At 52.7% G+C, this 23318-nt stretch overlaps 1 protein-coding gene across 4 annotated transcripts in view; it reads right to left on the reverse strand.

Annotated features, from left to right (window-relative positions):
* Positions 1-23318, reverse strand: part of LOC117883242 (phosphatidylinositol 3,4,5-trisphosphate 5-phosphatase 2-like) — a 29417-nt gene that overhangs the window by 4028 nt on the left and 2071 nt on the right. For 3 of the 4 annotated variants that reach the window (XM_034782356.1, XM_034782358.1, XM_034782355.1), the window contains exons 3-23: positions 18020-18083; positions 16665-16803; positions 16184-16337; positions 15575-15715; positions 14268-14355; positions 12202-12288; positions 10711-10818; positions 10039-10153; positions 9477-9583; positions 8012-8114; positions 7274-7470; positions 6170-6287; positions 5702-5798; positions 4967-5105; positions 4593-4692; positions 3741-3829; positions 3056-3137; positions 2833-2922; positions 2267-2383; positions 828-916; positions 276-363 (exon numbers count right to left, since the gene is read on the reverse strand). In XM_034782356.1, coding sequence (XP_034638247.1) covers positions 276-363; positions 828-916; positions 2267-2383; positions 2833-2922; positions 3056-3137; positions 3741-3829; positions 4593-4692; positions 4967-5105; positions 5702-5798; positions 6170-6287; positions 7274-7470; positions 8012-8114; positions 9477-9583; positions 10039-10153; positions 10711-10818; positions 12202-12288; positions 14268-14355; positions 15575-15715; positions 16184-16337; positions 16665-16803; positions 18020-18083 — 2312 coding nt within the window. The remainder of the gene's footprint in view (positions 1-275; positions 364-827; positions 917-2266; positions 2384-2832; positions 2923-3055; positions 3138-3740; positions 3830-4592; positions 4693-4966; positions 5106-5701; positions 5799-6169; positions 6288-7273; positions 7471-8011; positions 8115-9476; positions 9584-10038; positions 10154-10710; positions 10819-12201; positions 12289-14267; positions 14356-15574; positions 15716-16183; positions 16338-16664; positions 16804-18019; positions 18084-23318) is intronic. The other variant, XM_034782357.1, reaches the window with a different exon arrangement.

The raw sequence follows: 23318 nt of genomic DNA on the forward strand, positions 1-23318 counted from the left end.
GAAGGACAGTGCCCTGCACTGCTGGGAGAAGACTTGGCTGCTGCCCCTGGGTCTAGTCTCTTGCTCCCTGGTTCAGGAGGGAGCAGGTGAAGCCACAGGGGGACTTGGACCCTTCACTAATGTAGGTGCTCACCCTGATCCCCCTGATCTCCTGCTCTGGGCTGCTCCAGGATACAGGAGCCCTGTAGAAATCACCTTAGCCCTCTGTGGGGTTCATGTGCCATCCTGGCCACTCCCAACACTCCCCCTTTCCAGAGGAGGTGTTGGACACACACCATATGACTCGCAACTGTCCATGCCCTTGATGCTGAGGAGCAGGTGCTGGTCCAGCAGGTACTCCAGGTCCGACAGGATTGGGCTCAGCTGCACAGGGAGAGACAACAACTCTCAGAAGGTCGGCAAACCGCCAATCCAGCCACACAGCCATGGGACCTGAGCGCTGGGCTTAGGTACAGAGACATCACAGTGACCCCACTGTCCTATAGTACAAGGGCTAAAGCCCCAGTGCTCACCACTGGGTTCACTCTGTGTGCAAAAGAACTTGCTCAGGAGATCAGCCAGGGAAAGGGAGCACCAGGGAGTCAGGGCAGAGGGAGAGGGATGGGTATGCCAGGGGAACAGGGGATGGGGGTGTGTTTCAGAGCCAGTGGGGTGGGAAGTCAGGACCAGAGAAGGGGTGGAGGAGCCAGGGAGTCTAACAAAGTCTACAGGCTGTCACTCCTTATAGTCTGCCTATGTCCTTCTCACTTGCCTCCCCTTTGTTGTGCCAGCCCCTGCCCATGCACATACCCACCAGCCTGCACCCCCCCCCCCCCCACTGTGCTTACCACTGGCAGCTGTTTAGCTGACCAGCTGAGTTTGAGGAAGCCCGGGATGTCGCTGCTCTGGGAGCTGTTCTCCCCACTCCGCTGAGACTCTGGCAAGAAATCAAGAGAGAGAATTACAAGAGCAAAGCTGTGTCCTGCTGTCAGGGCCGGCTTTAGGCCAATTCCACCAATTCCCCCGAATCGGGCCCCACGCCTAAGAGGGCCCTGCGCCCAGTGGCAGGGCTGCCGGGGTGGGGCAAGTGGCCGAGAATCCCTTCCCTGGCTAGAGGCTCCTTTTTAATTTTTACTCACCCGGCGGCGCTCCGGTGGCACTTTGGCGGCGGGTCCTTCACTCGCTCCGCATCTTCGGCAGCACGTCCTTCACTGCCGCCAAAGACCCGGAGCGAGTGAAGGACCCACCGCCAAAGACTAGGAGCGCTGCCTGGTGAGTACAAGCCCCATGTGTTTTTTTATGTGTTTTTTTTCTTTTGTCATCCCTGCCGGGGCCCTGTCAAAACTGTTTGAATCGGGCCCCGCACTTCCTAAAGCCGGCCCTGCCTGCTGCCAACTTACCCACCTCTCTCTCCACCTGGGTACGAGCCTCCCTCCTCTTTCCTGCCAGCTCCAACCTCTCCTAGGCACCAACCACATTGTGATGGGGAAGGGGGGTGAACTCAACCCAGGACAAATCCCAGTTGTTTGTCATTAAATTAATGGAGATATCCTATCTACTAGAACTGGAAGGGACCTTGCAAGGTCATCGAGTCCAGCCCCCTGCCTTCACTAGCAGGACCAAGTACTGATTTTGCCCCAGATCCCTAAGTGGCCCCCTCAAGGATTGAACTCCCAACCCTGGGTTTAGCAGGCCAATGCTCAAACCACTGAGCTATTCCTCCCTCCCATTGAGATAGAGCTGCCAGCCCCATTGCCCCCAGAAAAAGAATCCCAAAACATGAACAGACTGCACGGAGATGACATCACCCACTGCTGAAATGCAGCCACCTCTGAGGTGAGATGTAGCAGCTGCTTATACCACGCACAGCAACAGTGCACAACCATTTAGGACAGGAAGTTTAGAAGAGGCCTAATCCTAGTGAAACTAGAGGTTGTCACAATCTAACCAAGTGTGACATCAGCGATACACCTCAATCCTTACACAAAATGTCCTGGGATATGCAATGAACACAAAAGGCCAGAAGCTTGGCTTTCCATCTCACTTGAAAAACAGCAGCCTGGGCCCTGAGCTCAGTACTGATTCTAGGGACAGCACCCCCTTCCGAGGAGCCCTCTGCAGCACAGCGCCCCTTAGCACTGCACTGGGGCATTGGGGTCAGCAAGGACTCGGTGAGGAAAGTCACCTGTGCTGCTCCCTGCAGCACTAGGTTTTCCTTGCTGGTCTCCCTTCCAGGTGCTAGACAGGCTTGGCATGTGGCCAGTAGAGACGCCCAGGCAGCGCTCACCTTCCAGGCAGTAGGAATGGAACTCAATGTAGCACTTGCTGCGGCTGGCTGTTTTCACAATCACCTCGACGCTGTCCCACTCGATGCAGGCCAGGGACTCGGGGCTGGAGCCAGGAGCTGCCAGCACAGAATGGCCAATCAGTGTATGCTGAAGGGGCCCCACCCTGTCGCCAGATCTGACCCCTCAGATGGGCTGTTCTCGTGCTGGCTGATATGACCCCTTGAGGACCTGGGCAGGGTGTCAGATTGCTACTACCCCAAAGGTAGCAAGGAGGGGTCAGTCATAGCTCAGGTCTGTCTGTGGGGTCAGCAAAATGAGTTCCCTGGATCCTATTCCCCAGGCAAAGACTGATCTGTTCATCTCCCCACTAACAATGCTAACCAGCACTGCTGGCTGGTAGCCCTGTGGCGACATGTGTTGGCCCTGAGAACACTGCTGTTTGGAAGTGATGGCAGAACCTACTCAGCACATACGGGGCCAGGACTGCAGCACTCCTGCCCTAGATCCACCAGGGGAGCAGGCCCTCCCCACCCTGTCCAGTGGCCAATGGGGGCAGCCTCCTTACCTTTCCTAGGCACGAACTGAGACGTCACTCCCACCTCAAACGTGGCAAAGACGGGCGAGTGGTCACTGGTCACAATGTCATCAGTGCAGCCTGAAACACCCAAGAGGGAGCCCCGTCTGCCACAGAAACCCACTGTTCCATGCACCTGTTCCAGGCTGGGCCTTGGACGTGCCAGACTAATGGCCTTTGTGCTCCCAAGCAGCCCCCGGGGCTCCACACTCACCATACGAGTTACAGAGCACGTGAGTCTCAGGGCGTGACTTCCATAGGATGCGATCACACCAGGAGGGAACGTTGATTCTCACCTGCAACCAGGAGCAAAGAAGCTTTAGGTGCATGGCTGAGCCTGGTTTGAGCTACCTGGATTTCCCTGCAGCCTCCCACACTCCCAGCACATCTCCCCTCCCAGCTGAACTAGAGAGGTTACCATCCTGTTTGTTCCTAAGGGCAGGGTACTGATCATCCCAGTGTCACTGAAGGCGTGGGGTCCCCCGCTGCTCACTGTTCAGTGACAGCACAGATCACAGTGTGAGAGAGGCAGGGAGTGTAGGGTGAGGCAGTGTGGGCTGAATACAGGGCTGGGAGCCAGGAGCTCTCGAGCCCTAACCCCAGCCCGCCATTGCCTCACTCTAGACCTCCTTGGTCCAGCTATTCCCTCATGGCCACAGGCAGCCAGCACAAGCCAGAGGAGCTTCAGAGACCCAGCCTGAGAATAGCGGTGGCTCAAAGCCACTGTGTCTTCACTCCTACCCTGAGTGCAACTCAACTGGAAGACAGAATTGAGCCTGCTAGCCCAGTCCTATTCCCTCTCCCAGCCAGGTAGTGCCATGGAGCACCTCACCTGGGACAGTCCCTCATGGGAGCCCTGGCCAGATCCCAGCCCCTTCCTCTTGGGGCCAGACACTCACCCCTGTGGTTTTGAACTTCTGCCAGACATAGCTGTCCCGGGAGCCCCGTTCGTATCGGTATGTGGGGGGGAAGGAGATGTCTTCCTCACCTGGAAATGGAACAAACAGGAAGACATAGAGGCGAGACTGCGCCAGGCAGACACTGCCCGCAGAGCCAATGGCAGGGTCAGAGAAACCCAGCCAGATTATTCTGTCAGACTAGAAAGACTTCCTTTTCCTCCACTGATACACACAGATCTACCATTTCCTCTCAGCCCTGAACTTCATCCCTGCTCTTGCTCTGCCAAAGCACTTCCATCCTGGCCTGTAGCCCCTCTGCTATCCAGCCCAGGGCCTCTCCTCAGCACAGGGAACTGTGTACAAACATCCCCTGGGGACTAAGCTGAGCCAACAACCTCACTGAGCTTACCACCTGAGGCTGGGTTTCTTTTGTGCACATCACAGCCCTGGCTGGGAGGTGACACTAGACTGTTTATGGCTGGGCTAGGGGACAGACTGATGGTTTGGATGGGTGAATCTGTGGTGTCTGGGTGTGGGGGGTGTAGCGAAGCTCATTGGCCCATAGCTGTTATCTGCATCATGGCAGGGGTAAAACCCCAACCACAGGGCAAAGCCCCATCCTGGCTGTGCTGTATCTGCTGCTGTTGGAGACCTGGGGGCTCCTGTCTCTCCTGCACATTTTGGCAGCAGTTGTAGAGCTTGTCCTGCCTTAAAGCACTGTTGAACTGTGAGTGCAGGAGGTGGCGATGGGGGCATGGTATACGGGAGCCTTGCTGGGGGCGAGGCAGCAGACAGGCAGGCGGTGCTCTGGGAGGGCAGTGTGGGCTCCCCATCTGTCCCCATCCCACTCACTAAATCGCAGGAACACCTTGTTCTTCTCCCGCTCCAGGGTGAGCTGGTCCACGGCCAGCAGGGCCTCAAACTCCTTTTTGTTCACATGAGCTAAGATATCCTGAGAGGGAAGAGAGAAAGGTCCATAAGCACTAGGATTTGCAGGGCTTTCCTGTACTCTTCCCCCAGCATGGGATCCCACCACAGGAGTCCTCAGAGAAGACAATGAGTCCGTGTTCACAGTCCACACCCATCCCCTGCAAGCCTTTGGGGCTGGGCTGGGAGGAGGGACTGAGCTGCCTGCCCCAAGAGTGTTCCCACAGGTGGCCTATTCTCGAGAGCAGCTTTGTGGAGCTCAGCAGCAACCCTGGGCACAGATGGGACCAGTGTCCTACCTGGACTTCCATATCAAGGCGGTAATTGAGGTCTCCAAACCAGAAGAGGTGGGTGAAGCGCAGGGTTAGGTCGAAGCTGCTGAGTCTCTTGTCACCCAGGACCAGAGAGCGCAGAATGTCACTGTAGTTCTGGTTCCGCCTGCACCGGATGAGGGTGGCACAAGGCAGAGAAAATCAGGGAAATCCCCCAGGACTCCATTGCCCTGCAAATCCGCAGAACCCCACTTGCCTCCACAGATCCCACCCTGACCCCTACCTGCCTCCACAAATCCCCCCAGCATCCCATTGCCCCACGAATCAACCTGGGACCCATCTCACCCTGACACCTACCTGCCCCCACAAGGCCCCCTCTCCCTGTCCTCACCGATTCCCAGCCCCCACTTTCCAATTTGACAGTGATCAAAGTGACACTAACCCCAGCTCCTTCAAGCCAACACCTTGGCCTCTCCCCAGCCCTGCAGTAGGCTGGACAGAGTCCCAGCCCTGCACACATCTACCCCAGCCAGTTGGAAGAGAGCAGTCATTGGGTGAGCATGTCCAGCCCAGTATCCAGGCTGTCTGGCCATGGCAGGGTGGCTGAGATGAAGGCTGACTGTGGCTGAGACAGAGGAAAGACCAGGAAGTGGCTAGTCAATGCAGGAGGTGATGCACTGGCTATGGGGCAGCTGTGCTGGCATCCCCAGCCCCCTGAGGGTCTCATGCAGGCACGGGGTCAGGAAGCAGCCCGCCAATCACCTGTGTGTCTTCTCACTCCCCGAGGCCAGGTGGCAGTTCACAAAACCAAACGACGTCCCATTGAAAAGGAAGGAGACGCCCACAGCCCCTTTGTTACCTGAGGAAACACACCAGGCCCAGTCAGCCCTCAGCCCTGTGTGTTCCCCTTGCCGGGGGCTCCTCACAGGACCTGGCTGTCCCCGTATGCTCTGATCCCCACTGGGACCTGAGACCTCCTCACCCCCTGGTATGGCGCCCAGAGCACTCCCCTATCCCCAAGATATAACCCACAGAGTAATCCCCAGCTCCCCTCCTCCTGATCCATATACAGACCCCAGACCATTCCTCTGCCCCTTCCCCAGATATGGCCCTGGAACATGTCCCTCCTCCCACCCCAACATAGCTCTTCAAGCACTCCCCTGCCCCCCAGTGTTCTCCCCTCCTCTCCTCCCACTCCAGCCCCAAGATGCCCTTCCCCTTCTGCTGTACCTAGTGTGTTTGCAATTCCTGTTTTCACACTTGACGTGTTCACATGGCTGATCCGGCATTCGTGCTCTGGTTTCACCAGCACCACAATCTTGATGCTCCAGAGGCACTGTAAGGCAACCTGCAATGAGATTGGGGAGGGAGTGAGACCACCCCAAGCAAGAATAGGGGAATGAGAACACACTGTCCTCTTCTAGAAATCACACTGCAATAGGCAACCCTCCAGCAGCTGGGCCAGGTATCCCTGAAGTCTTGTGTACAAACACCCTCTCCCTGGGCCCAATGTCAGGTTTGGGTTTGCTGGGTCTGGCCTGGACAAGACTCCATTAGCTCCCTCCTGGGCTGTGGGCAAGACCTGCTTGAGCTCAGGCTGTGGGGAGATTTCTCAGGCCTGCTTCCCAGCTCTCTGGGCATGACCATGGCCATCCGTGCCACAAGGCCCTGGCTTCAGAGGCCACAGCCTGGAAAATGGCACCACACAGATGAGAGAACGTGTCCTGCCTAGGCAGGCACCAAGGAGGATGGCTAAGAGAGAATTCAATTCAACTGTAGAAATTACTCTCCCAATGGGGAGAGAGGGAGAGAGAACCCAGGGCCATGAGACAGAGAGAAGAGGACACAGGTGAGAGGATGATCTCAGCTTCCCCATCTCCCACTGGAAGCATCTGTGGGTCCCTGAACTGTTCTCCAATCCTTCAGCCAACAGATGGAAAGGGGGATGGTGAAGGAAGCAGAAAAGTGGGGTCAAACAAGCCACCAAAGTGTCTGAGCACCAGGTCTCAACAACAGGCTTGGGGAGGGCATCTTTCCTGCTTGTCAAGGGCTCTGGTGGTGTGTTGGATCCCTCTGGCTTTATCTTAGGCAGTTGGTTATGGGTGTAACAGCCCAAGGACAATTTGTTGCTAAGCGATCTACTTCCAATAATAGTTGGATGAAGGTAAGTCTTTCCAATAGACTCTTAACTGAGTGAGTGCTGGCAGGCACCACTCCTTACAAAGCCAGAGAGGGCAAGTAAGGTAAGGAGAGTCAACAGGGACAGGGGATACTAGGGACGTGGGCACTGTCCCTCCCTCAGCATTGCGTGAATGGGGTGGCCTGGGCCCATACCACTCGGAAATCTATGGACATCAAGGTCTTCAGAGAGGCTCGCAGGAACTCCACCCATTCGCGGTCCCCCAGCGAGTTCTCTTGGGTGCCAATAACATAGATGTCATGCGGGATGCCAGCTGTGGTCTCATCCTGAGTCCGTCCCAACCCCCTTGATGTCAGCCATGAAGCCATGGATCTGGGGGGTGGAGCGCTGCCTGGAGGGAAAGGAAAGATGGGATCAGATTGCTACATTTCATTGCCTCCCCACGCCTGCACCAACCCAAGCACATTGGTGGAATATCATGTCCATAAATTGGAACCACGCTGGATGAAGTGGGATTTGGTTACCTCTCATTCTGTGCCAGGACCTGGGGGGGTCTAATAGGTCCCCTGTCAAGGATGGAAAGTACCATGGCAGCTCTTGAGTCCAGCCAAAAGACAGCTTGTTTCTGAGGTTCGCTGACATGTCCCACCACCACTGACCATATCAGCAGCTCTATTTACTCAGCAAAAATACAAGATGCGGCAGGTGCATCGTGATATTGACCCACCATAGTGCAGACAAGCCCAGGTAAGGCCTGAGGGCGAGGGCTTCTCCAACCTTCTCACCTCACCAGGACTCAACAAGAATCTCAGAACTCCTGGGCATGGCTCCCTTTGGAAATCTGCAGAGATTTCAATTCCAGAACTATCCCTGGATTCACGACAAGAACCCGTGGTCACGCTGGAGGTCTCTGACCTGTCCTTACTCCTTACCCATGTTCCACGTCCCAACATACACAGAAATGAGGTCGGGCTCATCCAGGTTGGAATGCTGGATCTTCATGAGCTGCAGCAGTTGGCAAAAGGCCTCTCGCTTCTGCAAGAGAAGAACACGACTATCTGCTTGGGTCCTGACACAGAAGGCAGAGTTCAAGAGAACATGGCACCTAAGCTGAGCCACAGGCCTGTCCCCACAGAGCTGCAGACTGGTAGTGGCCAATGTTAACTACCAGTCTTCAGTGCAGGGCTCATCTGTATTACTATGGAGCATCCCTAAAGCCTCATAGTGGTGGACAATCCTGCTTTTAGCTGTAACCCCATGTCTACTGATGATCAATGGATGTAATTGTCCTACAACCCACTTCTTAGGAGAAGAGCACAGGAGGAAGGGCCTCCAGGACCACAGTCAAGCTCACATGGGCATCATGGAAAGAGGCAATGAGAATAAAATTTGACAATGGTTGGGCTGTTGGTGTGGCAAGACCACTGTCAGTCGTGCTGACCAGTATTGTCTCATTGTGTCCTAGTTCTCCCCCATCTGTCTATCCGCATCCACCTGTCATCTCTTGTCTTAACTTAATGTGAACTCTTTGGCGCAGGGACTGTCTTTTCATGTTGTGTGGTACAGTGCCTAGTACACTGGGGTTCGGGCCCACTATAATAATAAACCTCAGGGATCACAAATCTCTAGGCTCCTGCCAGCTAAGGAGTAGAGAGAGAGGAGGCCCCATGCTCCAGCAGAAAGCAATGGAGCACACTGCAGCCTCACAGGCCAAGCCTCCTTGCTGAATAGTTCAGAGTCTAGGGTTAGTCTGTGATTAGCTCTCTTCAGTGCACCTCCCAGCATAGTATCTAGGTGATGCATATAAGTGCCATGTTCATCAGCCACCTGTAAACACACAGGGCAAAGCAAACAAACAGGGATTCAGGATACTGGCCCCCTCTCTACTGGATACCAGTAAGCTAAGGGCCAGCTCTGCCAACTCACACCAGAGATGGAAACAGTGGTGCCTGAGAGGTCTCTCCCACACCAGCAGAGGGCAGTGTTGCACAGCCACATGAGCATCAGGCTCGGAAGATGGGCTGAAGCCCCTTGTTCCCCCTCTGGTTTCATGTTCCCCTCTCTGCACGTTCCACCTCCTGGGTGCTGAGGGGAAGCCCTCACCCACCTTTTCAATGATCCCTTTGGGGGGGAACAGAATACCCCCCATGTGTCACTCAAAGAGCTTGCTCTCAGGCCCCTGCGCTTTCCACGCCAACATTGCCTACATACAGCAGAGCATAAGTGGGTTTCCTACCAGGCAATTCTCAGAGGCCAGGCAGAGAGAGCCTGGATGCCAGCCCACAAACAGGGCTAGTCTGCACCGGGGGCAAATACAGCCCCGTGGTCTGAGGCCTGGCCCTAGTCTTTTGCTGCAGTGAAGCTGGCGGGAGCCCAGACCTTGGGAGGATCCCTTACCCGTGCGTTCTGGAAGATGAAGTCCCTGGTCAGGCTTCTGTGCTGGTCTCTGTCATACACTAGCCTCACTTTGCTCTGCATGCTCTGGTATTTAATCAGCTGCAAGACTGAAGACAGCCACACCAGCAACAGTGAGACACAGAACGGCACAACCCCCAAAAGCACAGCCAATACACCCCTAAGGAAGGGCACTGCTGCTGCCTCTCAGCATGACACAGAGGGGTGTGGATACGGCTGCCCCTCACTCCCCCAGGATGTCACGCTGCAGGAAGGCAGCCAGCACTGAGCTCACCAAGCGGGGCTCCTGTGTGCATCCAGTAGGATCTGGCTTATCCCTCCCATCCTTGGGATAACTGTTCAGCAGATTACCCTGGGTGAAGGAGCCCATCGGCCTGGCTTCAGCCAGGAAGCCTAGTGGTGGTCATGTTCCATTTGTGCACCACAGAGTATTCTTGACCTCTCACTGCTGCTTCTCCCAGGGGTCTACTTCAACAATGGGCCAATTACTCAACAACCTTCCAAGGCCTACTCCAAGTCAATGGACTGAAGGGGTTTCCCCTACTTTTGTCCTGAGAGATGGTCTCCTCTGGAGAGCTGCAGCCCCTCTTTGTGATGGCCATTGTCCCAGACTCCACGTCCACTGTCAGGGAAGCCCTCTGTGTTTTGCCCACTTTCACCTGCAGCACAAGGAACTAGGTTATTAGGGCAGGTGCAACTAGGTTGGGGGCAACTGAGGGCAGGAGCAGGGAATGTATGCCCCTTTATCTCTGTATCTCCCTGGCGCATACATTTGGGCCGGGGGCTACCCCTCTCCTGGAGGGGCACTGCTCGCATGGCACCCCGCTGAGCTCACTAGGCAGGTGCTGTAGCTGCATGGAGGCTGGCTTCCTCCACACCCTGTGTCTGAACCCCAATTTATTGTGGCAGGTATAAACCAGCTCTTCTCATGCTAGCTCCCGCTGTCCATTGGAGAATAAGAGAAGGGCAGCCCCACAGACTTCCTGCCCCTCCCCCCAGATTGGCTTTCTCATCTGTCTGAAGGGGAAATCACACCCCATGTTGACTCTCCTACAATCCCACTGCCCAGCTGGCCCACAAGCTGCAGGTCCCACATTATGTAGGGCCCAAGCTAATCATACCCACTCTAGTCTCTGCCTGTGCTGGGAAAGGCCCCATCAAAGCCCCTGAAGGGAGCAGTGCAGTGAAGCTCGCCACACCTAAGCACCTCTCTTACCTCAAAGTTCTGCACAGCCATGGGCTTGGCAGCAGGGGGGTGCGCCACAGCCACACTGGGAAGAGCCAGTTTGTGCTTGGTCACTGTCTCCTGCAGTGTCTTCAGCACCTACAGAGAAGGAGTCAGAGACAGGCAGGTGTTGAGAGACACAAACAGAGAGACCAGCTGTACAAGGGAGAGGGTTCAAATCCAGCTGCCTTTCCAGCAGGCGAACTAGGGTCTAGTGGGAGCAGGAGATTCTAACATGTTGCTGACTGCAGGGCATGGATGGGACTTCCTGCTAAGCACAACAAGTGACAGGGGGAACTTTGGAATTGGGTCCTGATGAGGTACCACATGCTGTTTTCTCTGTGTCTGCACAGATTAAAGTGAAGGCAACACCATCTACTAGTCAGAGGGGAAGACTGGAGCCCTGGGTTCTGTTTCTGGCCCTGCCACTGACTTGCTTGCAATCAGTCACCTCCTCTTTTGGTGCCTGAATTTACCCATCAGCTATTGGCACTATCTGGCATGTATTGACTAGGCAGTGCTGGAGCCATCAGTGTGAAGAACCCAGGCAACAGTCAGCAGAATGTGCTCCCTCCCGCCCAGCGCTCCAATCACCCAGGGAGGGGACAAGGTGAACAGCTCATGTTTGAGAGAGCCATACACAGACTCTGTCAGCTTCGCCATGGAGGCATCCAGAGCAATGGCTTGGCTACAAATCACAATGCCCTGCTCTAGGAAGGAAGCAATGACACAGATCTGTCCCTCATGGCTGTCCCGCAGGAGGGCAATGTCACACTGCTTGTGATAGAAACCTCAGGGATCTCAGCAAAAGTGAGCAGGAATTGGGAACCAGGTGACCCAGTGGGCCAGCACAAAGAGCATGGAGACCCAGAGGCAGAGGTTGGTTTGTGAAAGTGTTAAATTGGTAATGTGTGTTGTGAGTAAGGTGGAGGAGGCTGATTGGCTAGAACCTGTTAGGGGTGGGACTAAGGAACTATAAAGCATGCTCCAGGTGGAAGGAATTCCTTTTCCTCCAATTTAATGAGAGGCCTGTGCCCTTCCTGAAGTGGTCTCTAATGTCTGGGAGCTCAACCTCATAGAAACTTGCTCTGTCTGGGAGTTTTAATTTATCCTGGGAGTTTGCTCAAGTTTAAGGAGCTTATTCTAGTCTGGAGAGCTAGGGGACATTAGTAAAGGTTGCAATTAGTAGCTCTTCTACCCTTCATGGGGGAATTTATAAAGGGGTATTTCTTCAGAGGTTTTTGCTATAATTCTTGTAATTTAAGTTGACTTCTTCTAGGATCTTAAATTCGAAACCTGCCTATATTTAATGGAATTCTAACTTCTGCTTTCTTTGCCTTCTTTTTGTAGCTTAATCCATGGCAAATGCACTGTTCATGTGCCATGGCTGCAGTGTGGCAAACTTGTACCCCTGGGCTTCTTTGCAGAGGAATGGTCCCAAGCCCTAGCGATGTGTGCTGAGATTACAAACCCACTAGGCACCTTTTTCTCTAGAGAGGAGAGCAGGTGGTTGACAGTGGAGATCTTGCTGAGGAGCAGTTCAAGGTCTGGATCGCTGGCCAAGAGACCCTGAACAGAAAGAGAGACAAATTCTGATACCTGGTGCTCTTAAAGCAGCAATGACAGATTAAACTGTAGTGGACATGTCCAGAAACCTTGGTGAGTTTCCAGGGTCACTTCAGTACCTATGGAGATTAGAGCTGCATGAATAACTGTTTTTCTCCCCCCAAGTTTGGTAGCTAAACTGAAAAATCTGGAAAAAATCATTGAGTCAAAACTGATTTTTTTTTCTTATTAAAACACAAAAACATGTTGCTTGGGTCAAACAAAGCATTTTGGAGGTTGATGTGAATTGAGATTTTTTTTTAACTATTTTGACATTTCTGAAACTTTTAATTTTAGGTATTCTCAGCCTAAACTATTTGCTGAATTTCTGAATAGTTTTGGTGCCCCACAAATGCATTTTTTCAGAAAATTTACTATTTGCCAAACTTAAAAAAAAAAAAGGCTCTCTAATGTAGGGTGACCAGACAGCAAGTGTGAAAAATTGGGATGGGGTGAGGGGTAATAGGCTATATAGGAAAAAGCCGCAAATATTGGGACTGTCCCTATAAAATCGGGACATCTGGTCACCCTACGCTAATGGTTATTAACTACACTTTGGGTCACTAGCAAGGAGTTGGGAAGCTCTGGAGACACTTCTCTATGGAACTAAAACATGCACACACAGTTTAGCACAATTAGCACCTTTGTGCGTAGGTCTGTGCAGGGAGCTGCGGAGCAGGACTGAGGCGCACAGGCAGAGCAGTGAGGGCAGGCTGGGGCTGGAACAGCATGGGGGGCTTTGGCTCAGGACACAGGTCTTCACCCCCAGGCAGATCTTAGAATCATAGAATATTAGGGCTGGAAGAGACCTCAGGAGGCCATCTAGTCCAACCCCCTGCTCAAAGCAGGACCAACACCACCTAAATCATCCCAGCCAGGGCTTTGTCAAGCTGGGCTTTAAAAACCTCTAAGGATGGAGATTCCACCACCTTCCTAGATAACCCATTCCAGTGCTTCACCACCCTCCTAGTGAAATAGCGTTTCCTAATATCCAACCTAGACCTCCCGCACTGCAACTTGAGAGCATTGCTTCTTTGTTCTGTCATCTGCCACCACTGAGAACAGCCTAGCTCCATCCTCTTTGGACCTCCCCTTCAGGTAGTTGAAGGCTGCTATCAAATCCCCCCTCACTCTTCTCTTCTGCAGACTAAATAACCCGAGTTCCCTCAGCCTTTCCTCATAAGTCATGTGCCCCAGCCCCCTAATCATTTTCGTTGCCCTCCACTGGACTCTCTCCAATTTGTCCACATCCCTTCTGTACTGGGGGGGACCAAAACTGGATACAATACTCCAGGTGTGGCCTCACCAGTGCCGAATAGAGGGGAATAATCACTTCCCTTGATCTGCTGGCAATGCTCCTACTAATACAGCCCAATATGCCATTGGCCTTCTTGGCAACAAGGGGGCACTGCTGACCCATATCCAGCTTCTCATTCACTGTAATCCCCAGGTCCTTTTCTGCAGAACTGCTGCTTAGCCAGTCGGTCCCCAGCCTGTAGCCGTGCATGGGATTCTTCCTTCCTAAGTGCAGGACTCTGCACTTGTCCTTGTTAAACCTCATCAACATGCTCTGGGTCAGTCCAACTGAGGTGTCCCAGACCAGATCCCTGACCTGCCCCATCACTGAAGTATTTTCCTCTCCCAGGTCCTTGCATTGCAATTTCCACCCTTCACTGTAGCATCTAGCCTGCTGCATCTGAACTCCCTCTGGATTTGAGCTTTAGCACTTGGTTCATGAACATAGGCAGCTGGCTCGGCCTCGCTCCAGGAAAGGAGCATGGTGCCCTCTATGGGTGCAGATATGCAGGAAAACCAAACCCGAACAATGAAATCCCCCATGACCAACTTCCCCCTCCAGGCCAGGCTCAGATGCAGAGATGTGCTGTCGCCTACCATGAGGCTCCCTGCCCTGGGCCAGCACTTTGGGGAAGGGGAGGGCTCACCTGCTCTCTTACGGGGCTCCGAGGGGAAGCTGGAGGGTCAAACACTTTGGCCAGAGTCTCTAAACCAGCCAGCGTGAAGTCAATCTCACTGCAGAGAGAAGAGCACTGAGTGGGGAAGCTCTGTGTGGTCCGAGGAGCCATTCACCAGGACACCCCTGCTGGTCCTATCCCAGGTCCTGATAAGCCACCAATCACATCCATTCAGAGAAGCCGGGCTGGGGGCAGCAATCCCACATCAGGCCCCTCTGTCTTACTGGTGGGGACTGCCATCAGGTGGTGCCACCTGACACCTCAGTGCCAGGAGCAGGTCCTTCCCACCAGAGAGTGCAGCAAACCAGAGACACTTTCAGTGCCGGAGGAGTCTAAGCAGGGCTGGGCCTAAGACTCCACAAAGCTCAGGGGGGGTTGGTATCAGGCCCCTCCCAGAGTCCCAACAGGGACAGTAACTGCCTAAGAAGCCCCATCACAGTGCCCTGCAGCTGACTCAAAATGAGGAGGCTGCTAAGGGCTGGATTACAGACGTGCCCTTTCCTGGTTTGCAGGGCTCAGGGAAGTGGTGCAGGAGGCTAGTTCAGCAGCCTCAGGCCGGTAATGTCTGAGCTGGAACCCCTGCTGCCCTGAGCCTTCCAGTCTCCAGAGGTAGCTGAGGCCTGGCTGCGGCATCTTGCCAGGGCCTCCAGATTTAAAGCCTTGTTGCAGGGGGACTCGGCTCTGCGAAGTGGGCGTGCTTTGCAGTTACTTGCTAACACAGCTGCTGTTTAGGCACTTGAATCTGAAGGATGCAGCCACTGAGGGGGAGTGGGAAAGGGGCTGTAATTAGGGCTGAGACCAAGCAAAGGAACAGCATGAGACCTTCGGGGTAGGGATTTCTCGGCTTGTGGATGAGCTCAGCGAACCACACTCCCCCAGCACCCACACAAGAAGAAATGCACACATTTCTCACTGGCTGCAGGACACAGAGCCAAACTAAAAGGGCAAAGCAGCAGGTGCCATCTGTACCCAGCACATACGAGACCCCCTAGGGGAAGGTATTCAAAGCAGCAGATGCCAATTTTACCCAGCAGAGAACAGCCTGCCAGCGTTTAAAGTAGCAGATAGCATCTGTACCCAGCACAGATGAGATGCCCAGAGGAAGGACTGAGAGGGCCGGATATGAGACAGATGTCCTGTCTCTAGAGAAACCTGACGTCCTGTCTCTAGAGAACAGACAGGAAAGAACAACCCAGCCCTGGGACCTCATGGGGCTTTTCTGCCTCTGACTAAGATGAGTCTATCCCCAGCCCACTTCCTTTCCCTCCACTGCTCACCTGTGCAGCCCACGGCAGGCAGTCACTAAGGCTGTGCTCAGGTGTTTCAGCTGCAGGTTTCCATTCCTCAGGGCCTCCAGGTCAAGCTGTAAGTGGTGGCTGAGGTACTCGGCCATGAATCCCATGAAATCGCTGGCCGGGCTGCAACAGGTGGGGATGTGTGAGCGTGTGAGTGAATTTCTTATTGAGAGCCCCAGCTACCTGCCCCAGGTTGTGCTGATGCAGGTACTGCCGCTGGCACCACGATGGGGAAAGTCAGCGGATATTGCAGACCTCAGGGAAAAGACAGGGCTGGCTGCCAGTCACCCCGAGCTCTCCAATCTCACTCTCACCATATGGGGTTGGGTGAGAAGGGGTGTTCTAGTGCCACCTGTGGGCAAAGGCAGGTGCTAGAGGTACAGCTCCCACTGTGTCCTTTAATCAAGCTGTCCAATTCCCCCCCTCACTGCTGTGGCCTCGCCCATCCCAGTGGGACAGTTTCCACTCTCCAGAGCAGGAAGGGAAGCTCTCCTCACACGTGCACTGGTAACTCACTCCAGCAGCCTCTGGACATCCCAAAATATAGGGCTTGCTACCTGCTCTGTGAGGTGTGGAAGTGCCAGGCAGTACCTGCTGTGAACCTGCTCCTGCAGCCTCAGCTGCAGCTGCTGAGATATCTGGGCCTTGTTTGGCTGAGCGGTAACCCACCCACTGGTGCTGCCCGCGATGTTCCCACTGTGAGGCACCAAGCTTGGAGGGTGGCTGGCTCTGCCATCTTCACCATCTGCAAACACAAAGGCACAGCATCTTAAGAGAGAGAAGTAACCAGTTTCTCCTCCCCCAAGCCCACCCCTGATCTCCCCATTGTGTCCAGCATCCTTGCTGGGTCAAGGGGGCGTGGGGTGAGTGGAATGTTACACCTCATTTAAGCCATGACCCCCAGGCACAATTAGGTGCTGGGGAGACTATAATTCACTCTCTTGGGGAACTGAATGGCCGATCTGCACCCTCCACATCCCCCATTTCATTTCCTTTCCTAGCCCATGGCTTCATCCAGCCCCCCAAATGCTCCCTTCACCACACACGCACCCCCCAGTCCCTCCAGACTCACCAGAGTCCTCATCCACTGGCTCTCTTGCTCTGTTCACAGGGTAGAGCAGTGGGATCACCAGGCCATTGTTGGGCTGCTGGTAGGCCCCTATTAGATCAGTCAGGGTGCGGAAGCATTTGGCTTGGATGCCCTGGATGGTCTAAGGGAAGAAGAAGAATGGCTGTTGCTCTGGCACGTCCCACCCCAGACTCTGGATAGACACGGCATCCTGCAGCCAGCCCAGGAAGGATTCGAAACATACAATATTTCTCTGTTACATGCAGCTAATGAGCCTGACTTGGCTCAGGGTACAATGGAAGACCGTTCCCGTCCCAAGGAACTTACACTCCACAAGACCCAGGGGAGCTGGGGAGGGCGCTCACTTAGAACATTAAACAGCCTTAGATTTCTCTCCTCTGCCCTGACATCGTGCTGGGGAGGGAGGGAGTTTGCCTAATGTGGGTCATTGTTCATGGGCATCGATCTTTAGGAGAGATTTGAGTGAGGAGAGGATGGGGGCCCTGGGACAGGGAGATGATTCCACACACAAGGGGGCAACCTGGCAGCCATTAGACAGATGGGAATGGGAGGAAGACCCAAAGAGGCAGGGAGGCTGGTGCCACTGGCACAAATAAGGGGAGAAGTGGGGACATGCTAAGAGCCAAGGTCTGATCTGAGTGGGTGGAGCCGTGCAGGGCTATAAAAGGGAACACCTCTGGGATGGGATGTGATCACTGTTTTCTGAGAGCTGTCACCCAATCCCAGTTTAGGACAGGAAGTGAACAAAAATCCTGTATCCAGCAGAAACTGAAGATGGGTCAGAAAGGAAATGGGGAGGAGTAGATGTCTCTCTAGAGCCACCCCAGTTATGACAGTAACGTCTAATGCAGGCATGCAACATCAGCATGGAGCGGCCAGCGAGCTGCATTCCCAGGCTGTTGCTGAGCGCAAGGCCGTACCAGAGATGAGTCTGAGGCTGTGACGCACTGCGTCTGTGCAAAGGAAACACATCCTGTGGGCTCTGAGCACTGCAGGTTCTTACGCTGAAAGGAAACCACAGTGCTAGCTTGTGGCTCCCAGCAGGAAGGGAGGCACATATACCCCCTAGTCCCATCCCCAGATGCTGCCATTGCTGTGTCCCTCCCGTTTGCACCTGCAGAGTAAAGGGTGAAGGCAGGGCCCTTCCACATCTGCTTCCTGTGCAAACCCCAAATCACGCAGCCAACAGGGGATCTCCACACCTAGAGGCCATGGAGAGAGGTGCCTTAAATATACCCGAAGGAGAGAGATTCAAGGGACAGCAATACTAGTGATTGGGCATCTCAGCTATAGCTGCCTCCTTCCCACCTGCAGCCAGTGGACCCCACTCCACCCACCTGCACAGATAGCAGCCCCTCCTCATCGGGCAGGATCCTATAGGTGTGCACGTGTCTCTGGAACCTAGGAGGAAACAGAACAAGGAATCAACACCAGATTTCCACCCTTGTAGGTCTAACAGTCAGGTGGGGCCAGTGATGGTCAGAGGAGCCTTTAGCCTATTAGGAAGGCAGGGAGGGATCACAGCAGCACCCATGAGCTCAGCTATATCTGGATGAATCTGGAAACCAGTTGTTCTCAGGGAAATGAGGGACAATAATACTCCCATTCTCCCAGCTTCTGTCTTGTCTGGGGAGCTTGTAATCTCCCTGAGGCAGGGACTGTCTCTCACCATGTGTATGTGAGTGCAGTCCCTACGCAATGGGGCCACAACACAAATACATCATAAGTTTCTCTCCCATTTGGGAGCAGCAGTCAACGATCCCCAGCACTGTGATAAAGGGCCCAATTGGCTCTCAGAGCATTACCCATAATTAGTACCTGGGACAAAGGGGGCAGAGAAATTAAGCTTCTAACCTTGGAAATAAAAATATCACCATAGGCCCTAAGCTGTAGTAATGCCCCCAACCCAGGCCACACAACAAGGAACCCCATTGATGGACGGGTGCCCTGCCCCCATTGAAGCCTGAAGCTAACTTGTCACATGGATAAACATCCTTGTTTGGCCAAAGAACCCCCTACAAGGCCATTGCAGCTGGATACTGGTTCTGACTCAAGCCCTCACTCCTGGTGTGTGAGGGAGGGTTTGAGTGACACATGTCCCTCCCTCCTTCTCAAGTGACAGGCCAAGTACGAAAGGACTTTATGGGCAAAGTTTTCAGGAGAGGCCACTGATTACAGATGCTTCCAATTCTGGGTCTCAGCTGAAGTACAGTGGGCCTGATTTTTCAGAGGCGCTGAGTCCCTGCAGCTCCATTTGGCATCAGCAGAAGCTGTAGATGCTCATGCACAAGCTGTCTCAATTTGGGTATCCAAAATCTGAGCCACCTAAAATTAGCTGCCATTGTTGAAAATAATGAGGAGTCCTTGTGGCACCTTAGAGACTAACAAATTTATTTGGACATAAGCTTTTGTGGGCTAGAACCCACTTCATCAGCTGCATGGAGTGGAAAATACAGGAGCAGGTATATATATACACAGGACATGAAAAGATGGGAGTTGCCTTACCAAGTGGGGTGTCAGTCTAACGAGACAATTCAATTAACAATAGAATACCAAGGGATGAAAAATCACTTTTGTAGTGGTAATGAGGGTGGCCCATTTCAAACAGTTGACAAGAAGGTGTGAGTAACAGTAAGTGTGAGTAACAGTAGTAAGCTCTAAGATACAACCGCATTTGCTCCAATCCTTCAGACAGAGACAAACACCTACAGCAATAGTTCTCAAAGTTTTGTACTGGTGACCTCTTTCACATAAGAAGTCTCTGAGTGAAACCCCCACTTATAAATTAAAAACACTTTTTTATATATTTAACACCATTATAAATGTTGGATGCAAAGCAGGGTTTGGGTTGGAGGCTAACAGCTAGGGTGACCAGACAGCAAGTGTGAAAAATCGGGACGGGAGTGGGGGGTAAAGGAGCCTATATAAGAAAAAGACCCAAAAATCGGGACTGTCCCTATAAAATCGGGACATCTGATCACCCTACTGACAGCTCACAACCCCCCATGTAATAACCTTGCGACCCCCTGAGGGGTCCCGACTCCCACTTTGAGAACCCCTGACCTACAGGATCTCTATCAAGCTTTCTTAAAACTACTATACCCACCTGGTGAAGTGAAGAAACAGATTGACAGAGCCAGAAGGGACCCAAAAGTCATCTACTACAGGACAGGCCCAACAAAGAAAGTAACAGAATGTCACTATCCGTCACCTACAGCCCCCAACTAAAACCTCTCCAGTGCATCATTAAAGATCTACAATCTATCCGGAAGGATGATCCCTTACTCTCACAGACCTTGGGAGACAGGCCAGTCCTCACTTACAGACGGCCCCCAACCTGAAGCAAATACTCACCAGCAACTACACACCACACAATAAAAACACTAACCCAGGAACCAAACCCTGCAACAAACCCTTGTGCCAACTCTGTCCACATATCTATTCAAGGGACACCGTCATAGGACCTAACCACATCAGCCACACCATCAGGGGCTCATTGACCTGCGCATCTACCAATGTGATATATGCCATCATATGCTAGCAATGCCCCTCTGCCATGTACATTGGCTAAACCGGACAGTCTCTACGCAAAAGAATAAATGGACACAAATCTGACATCAGGAATTACAGCGTTCAAAAAACAGAGGGAGGGGCTTCAATCTCCCTGGACACTCAATAACAGACTTAAAAGTGGCAATTCTTCAACAAAAAATCTTCAAAAACAGACTCCAATGTGAAACTGCAGACCTAGAATTAATTTGCAAACCGGACACCATCAAATTAGGCCTGAATAAAGACTGGGAGTAGATGGGTCATTACAAAACTTAATTTGACCATACTAATTTCCCCCTACTGTTACTCACACCTTCTTGTCAACTGTTTGAAATGGGCCACTCTCATTACCACTATAAAAGTGATTTTTTCCTCCCTTGGTATTCTACTGTTAATTGAATTTAGGGTGACCAGGCAGCAAGTGTGAAAAATCGGGACAGGGTGTGGGGGGTAATAGGAGCCTATATAAGAAAAAGATCCAAAAATCGGGACTGTCCCTATAAAATTGGGACATCTGGTCACCCTAATTGAATTGTCTCGTTAGACTGACCCCCCACTTGGTAAGGCAACTCCCATCTTTTCATGTCCTGTGTATATATATACCTGCTACTGTATTTTCCACTCCATGCAGCTGATAAAGTGGGTTCTAGCCCACAAAAGCTTATGTCCAAATAAATTTGTTAGTCTCTATGGTGCCACAAGGACTCCTCGTTGTTTTTGCTGATACAGACTAACACGGCTACCACTCTGATTGTTGAAAATGTGGTTCTGGACATGTCGGGGGCAGGGCTAAGCACCCCTATGACAGCCAGGCCAGAGGCAGCAGACAGTGACCCATGTTGTTTTGCTGAAGAGCCGGACTTCCTGCAGCTCATGTGGCCACTCCTGTTCAAGTGTGAATTAAACTGCCTACAAAAGGACAGCCTAGACCTGGGCTAGTGAGAGGACATCCTTCTCTGGGAGCCCAAACACCCCACAGCTACTCAGAGCCAAGGCAAGGGCTTTGGAGAGAAAAAGTGCTTAGCAGTATCTAAGCCCCTGCAAGTTCGGGGGGTCTGGGCAGCTCATTGGTTAAATCCCCAGCATGCACTGCGCCTCCCACACTCCTCAGGACCATGTGTTTGTAATTTGTACCATGGTCTGGGCCAGGAAAATCATCGGAAATGGAACGGCATCCTTCCAAGACTCTTAAAGGAACAGCATCTTATTCCTGCAGCACCCTGACTACTAGCTGAGCTTTCAGTGAATTATGCAGACGTGTGACTTGGCTGGGAGTCGGGATCATTGTGGCAGCTCAGTCACTGACAGCACAAAGGGACTCCTGTCCACTCAGATCACACCCAGCAATCAATCTCCAGCCAAAGGCTTTAAACCAAGTTTAGGTAAATCTGATACAATGTTGTCCTCAGGAATACGAGCAATTGGACAGCACTGGCTAGCCAAATGCAGTGCAGAGCCCTGCTACTACATTCTGATCCAGAGTTGCAGCACCCTGGCTAGTCCAGCCCTGAGCTCCCACACAGATCTGCCAATGCACTCAGCCCTGACCTACCTAGTCCCTGCTACTCCAGTCCTTGCACACATGAACAGCTTGCTCTGTCTGCCAGTGCAAATTTTAAATTGTGGTTACGATCAGAAATGCGACTGTATAAAAATGGCTCCTCCTTACTCACCAGATCTGAGCACCATGCATGTCAGAGTCAGATCTGCTGACTTCAGGGACAAATTGGTTTTCACAATCTTTTACTCCTGTAAAGCCTACAGGAGCCAGTGCAGCTAGAGTAGAGGGAGCTGGCTCAGTGGTAGCTCCTGCATCACCCACACAATTCTTAATTAACTAGCCAATTGCAGAACCTTATTGCTGGTAAGCCAGAAAGAGCCCAGCCCAGCGCAATTCTCCGATCCCAGGGGAGTTTGCTGCTAGAAAAAAAACGACAGCTTTTCACTTCCAAACGGAGCTAGTTTGATCTGCAGTTAAGATACAATGAACATGGGATTCCACATTTGCCATTTGTATACAGGCATGTTTAGAACAGAATGCCACTTTAGATTTCAGGGCACTAGTAGGGTCTGGATACCAGGGATCACCTAGCACAGAGTGAATAGAGGGATTACTAGTACGTGAAGCATAGGCGGAATAGGCTGCCCCCATCAAAACTCCACTCTGAGTTACCTGCACATAGTGTCCTCATCAGGGACCTGTCCTTTTTGTGCAGTGCCACGCATGGGTGAGGACTTAGCAAACACATTCCCATGCCAGGGATGGACATTTAAAGGATCTCTGTGCCCTGGAATCTAAAGAATTAACTGTGTGCTCTGGCTGCTGCTGAGTTTTGGGGTGACTTTGTTTTTACAGAGAGGGGATTGCACCCGCCTGAGTGACTCACTCCCTCACTCACAGCACTAGCAGGGTCCTGCAGTCCCACACAGTGCGTAGTGGCTCCGCTGGACACCCACATCAGAGGCAGACGCTGCTAGGACGAATGGGGACACAGCTGGGGCAGGCGCTCTGGAGTCTAAGGACCTGATTCTGCTCCTCCTTACACTGATGAATTGAACATGGTGTGAATGGAGAATCACACCCGAGATTCACTGCCTCCGCAGCCACATTTCACAGATCCTGTTCTCAGAGCAGGGCTGCTGGCTTACAAACCAGGCAAAGCCACTTGCACTCCAGGCCCCCTTAGAAACAGGATTTTCCCTTGCATGGGGAAGGGCCGGTGGTGATAGGTATATCTCATTTGCCCACTTCTCAGAAAAGAGGGTTCCCAGGCTACATAGCTCCCAGTGTAGCCAGGACTGTCGTACAGTCAGGCTGTGTAGTTACTTCCACTAGAAAGACTCATGCTTATTCCATTGATACAGCTGCACTGTGATCTAGGGGTTGGAGCATGGGTTAGGAACCAGGGACTCCAGGGGGCTAAACCTAACTCAGCCACTGTCTCACTTTGTGCCCTTGGCCAAGTCATTTCACCTCACTGTGCCTAGTTTCCTCATCTGGGGATACAATCCTTACCCACTTGGTTAATGTCTGCGCAGGGCTTTGAAGGCTATCAGCGCTCAGCAATATTATTAGTCACTTCC

The sequence above is a fragment of the Trachemys scripta genome, chromosome 9, assembly GCF_013100865.1.
Source record: "Trachemys scripta elegans isolate TJP31775 chromosome 9, CAS_Tse_1.0, whole genome shotgun sequence".
NCBI lineage: Eukaryota > Metazoa > Chordata > Testudines > Emydidae > Trachemys > Trachemys scripta.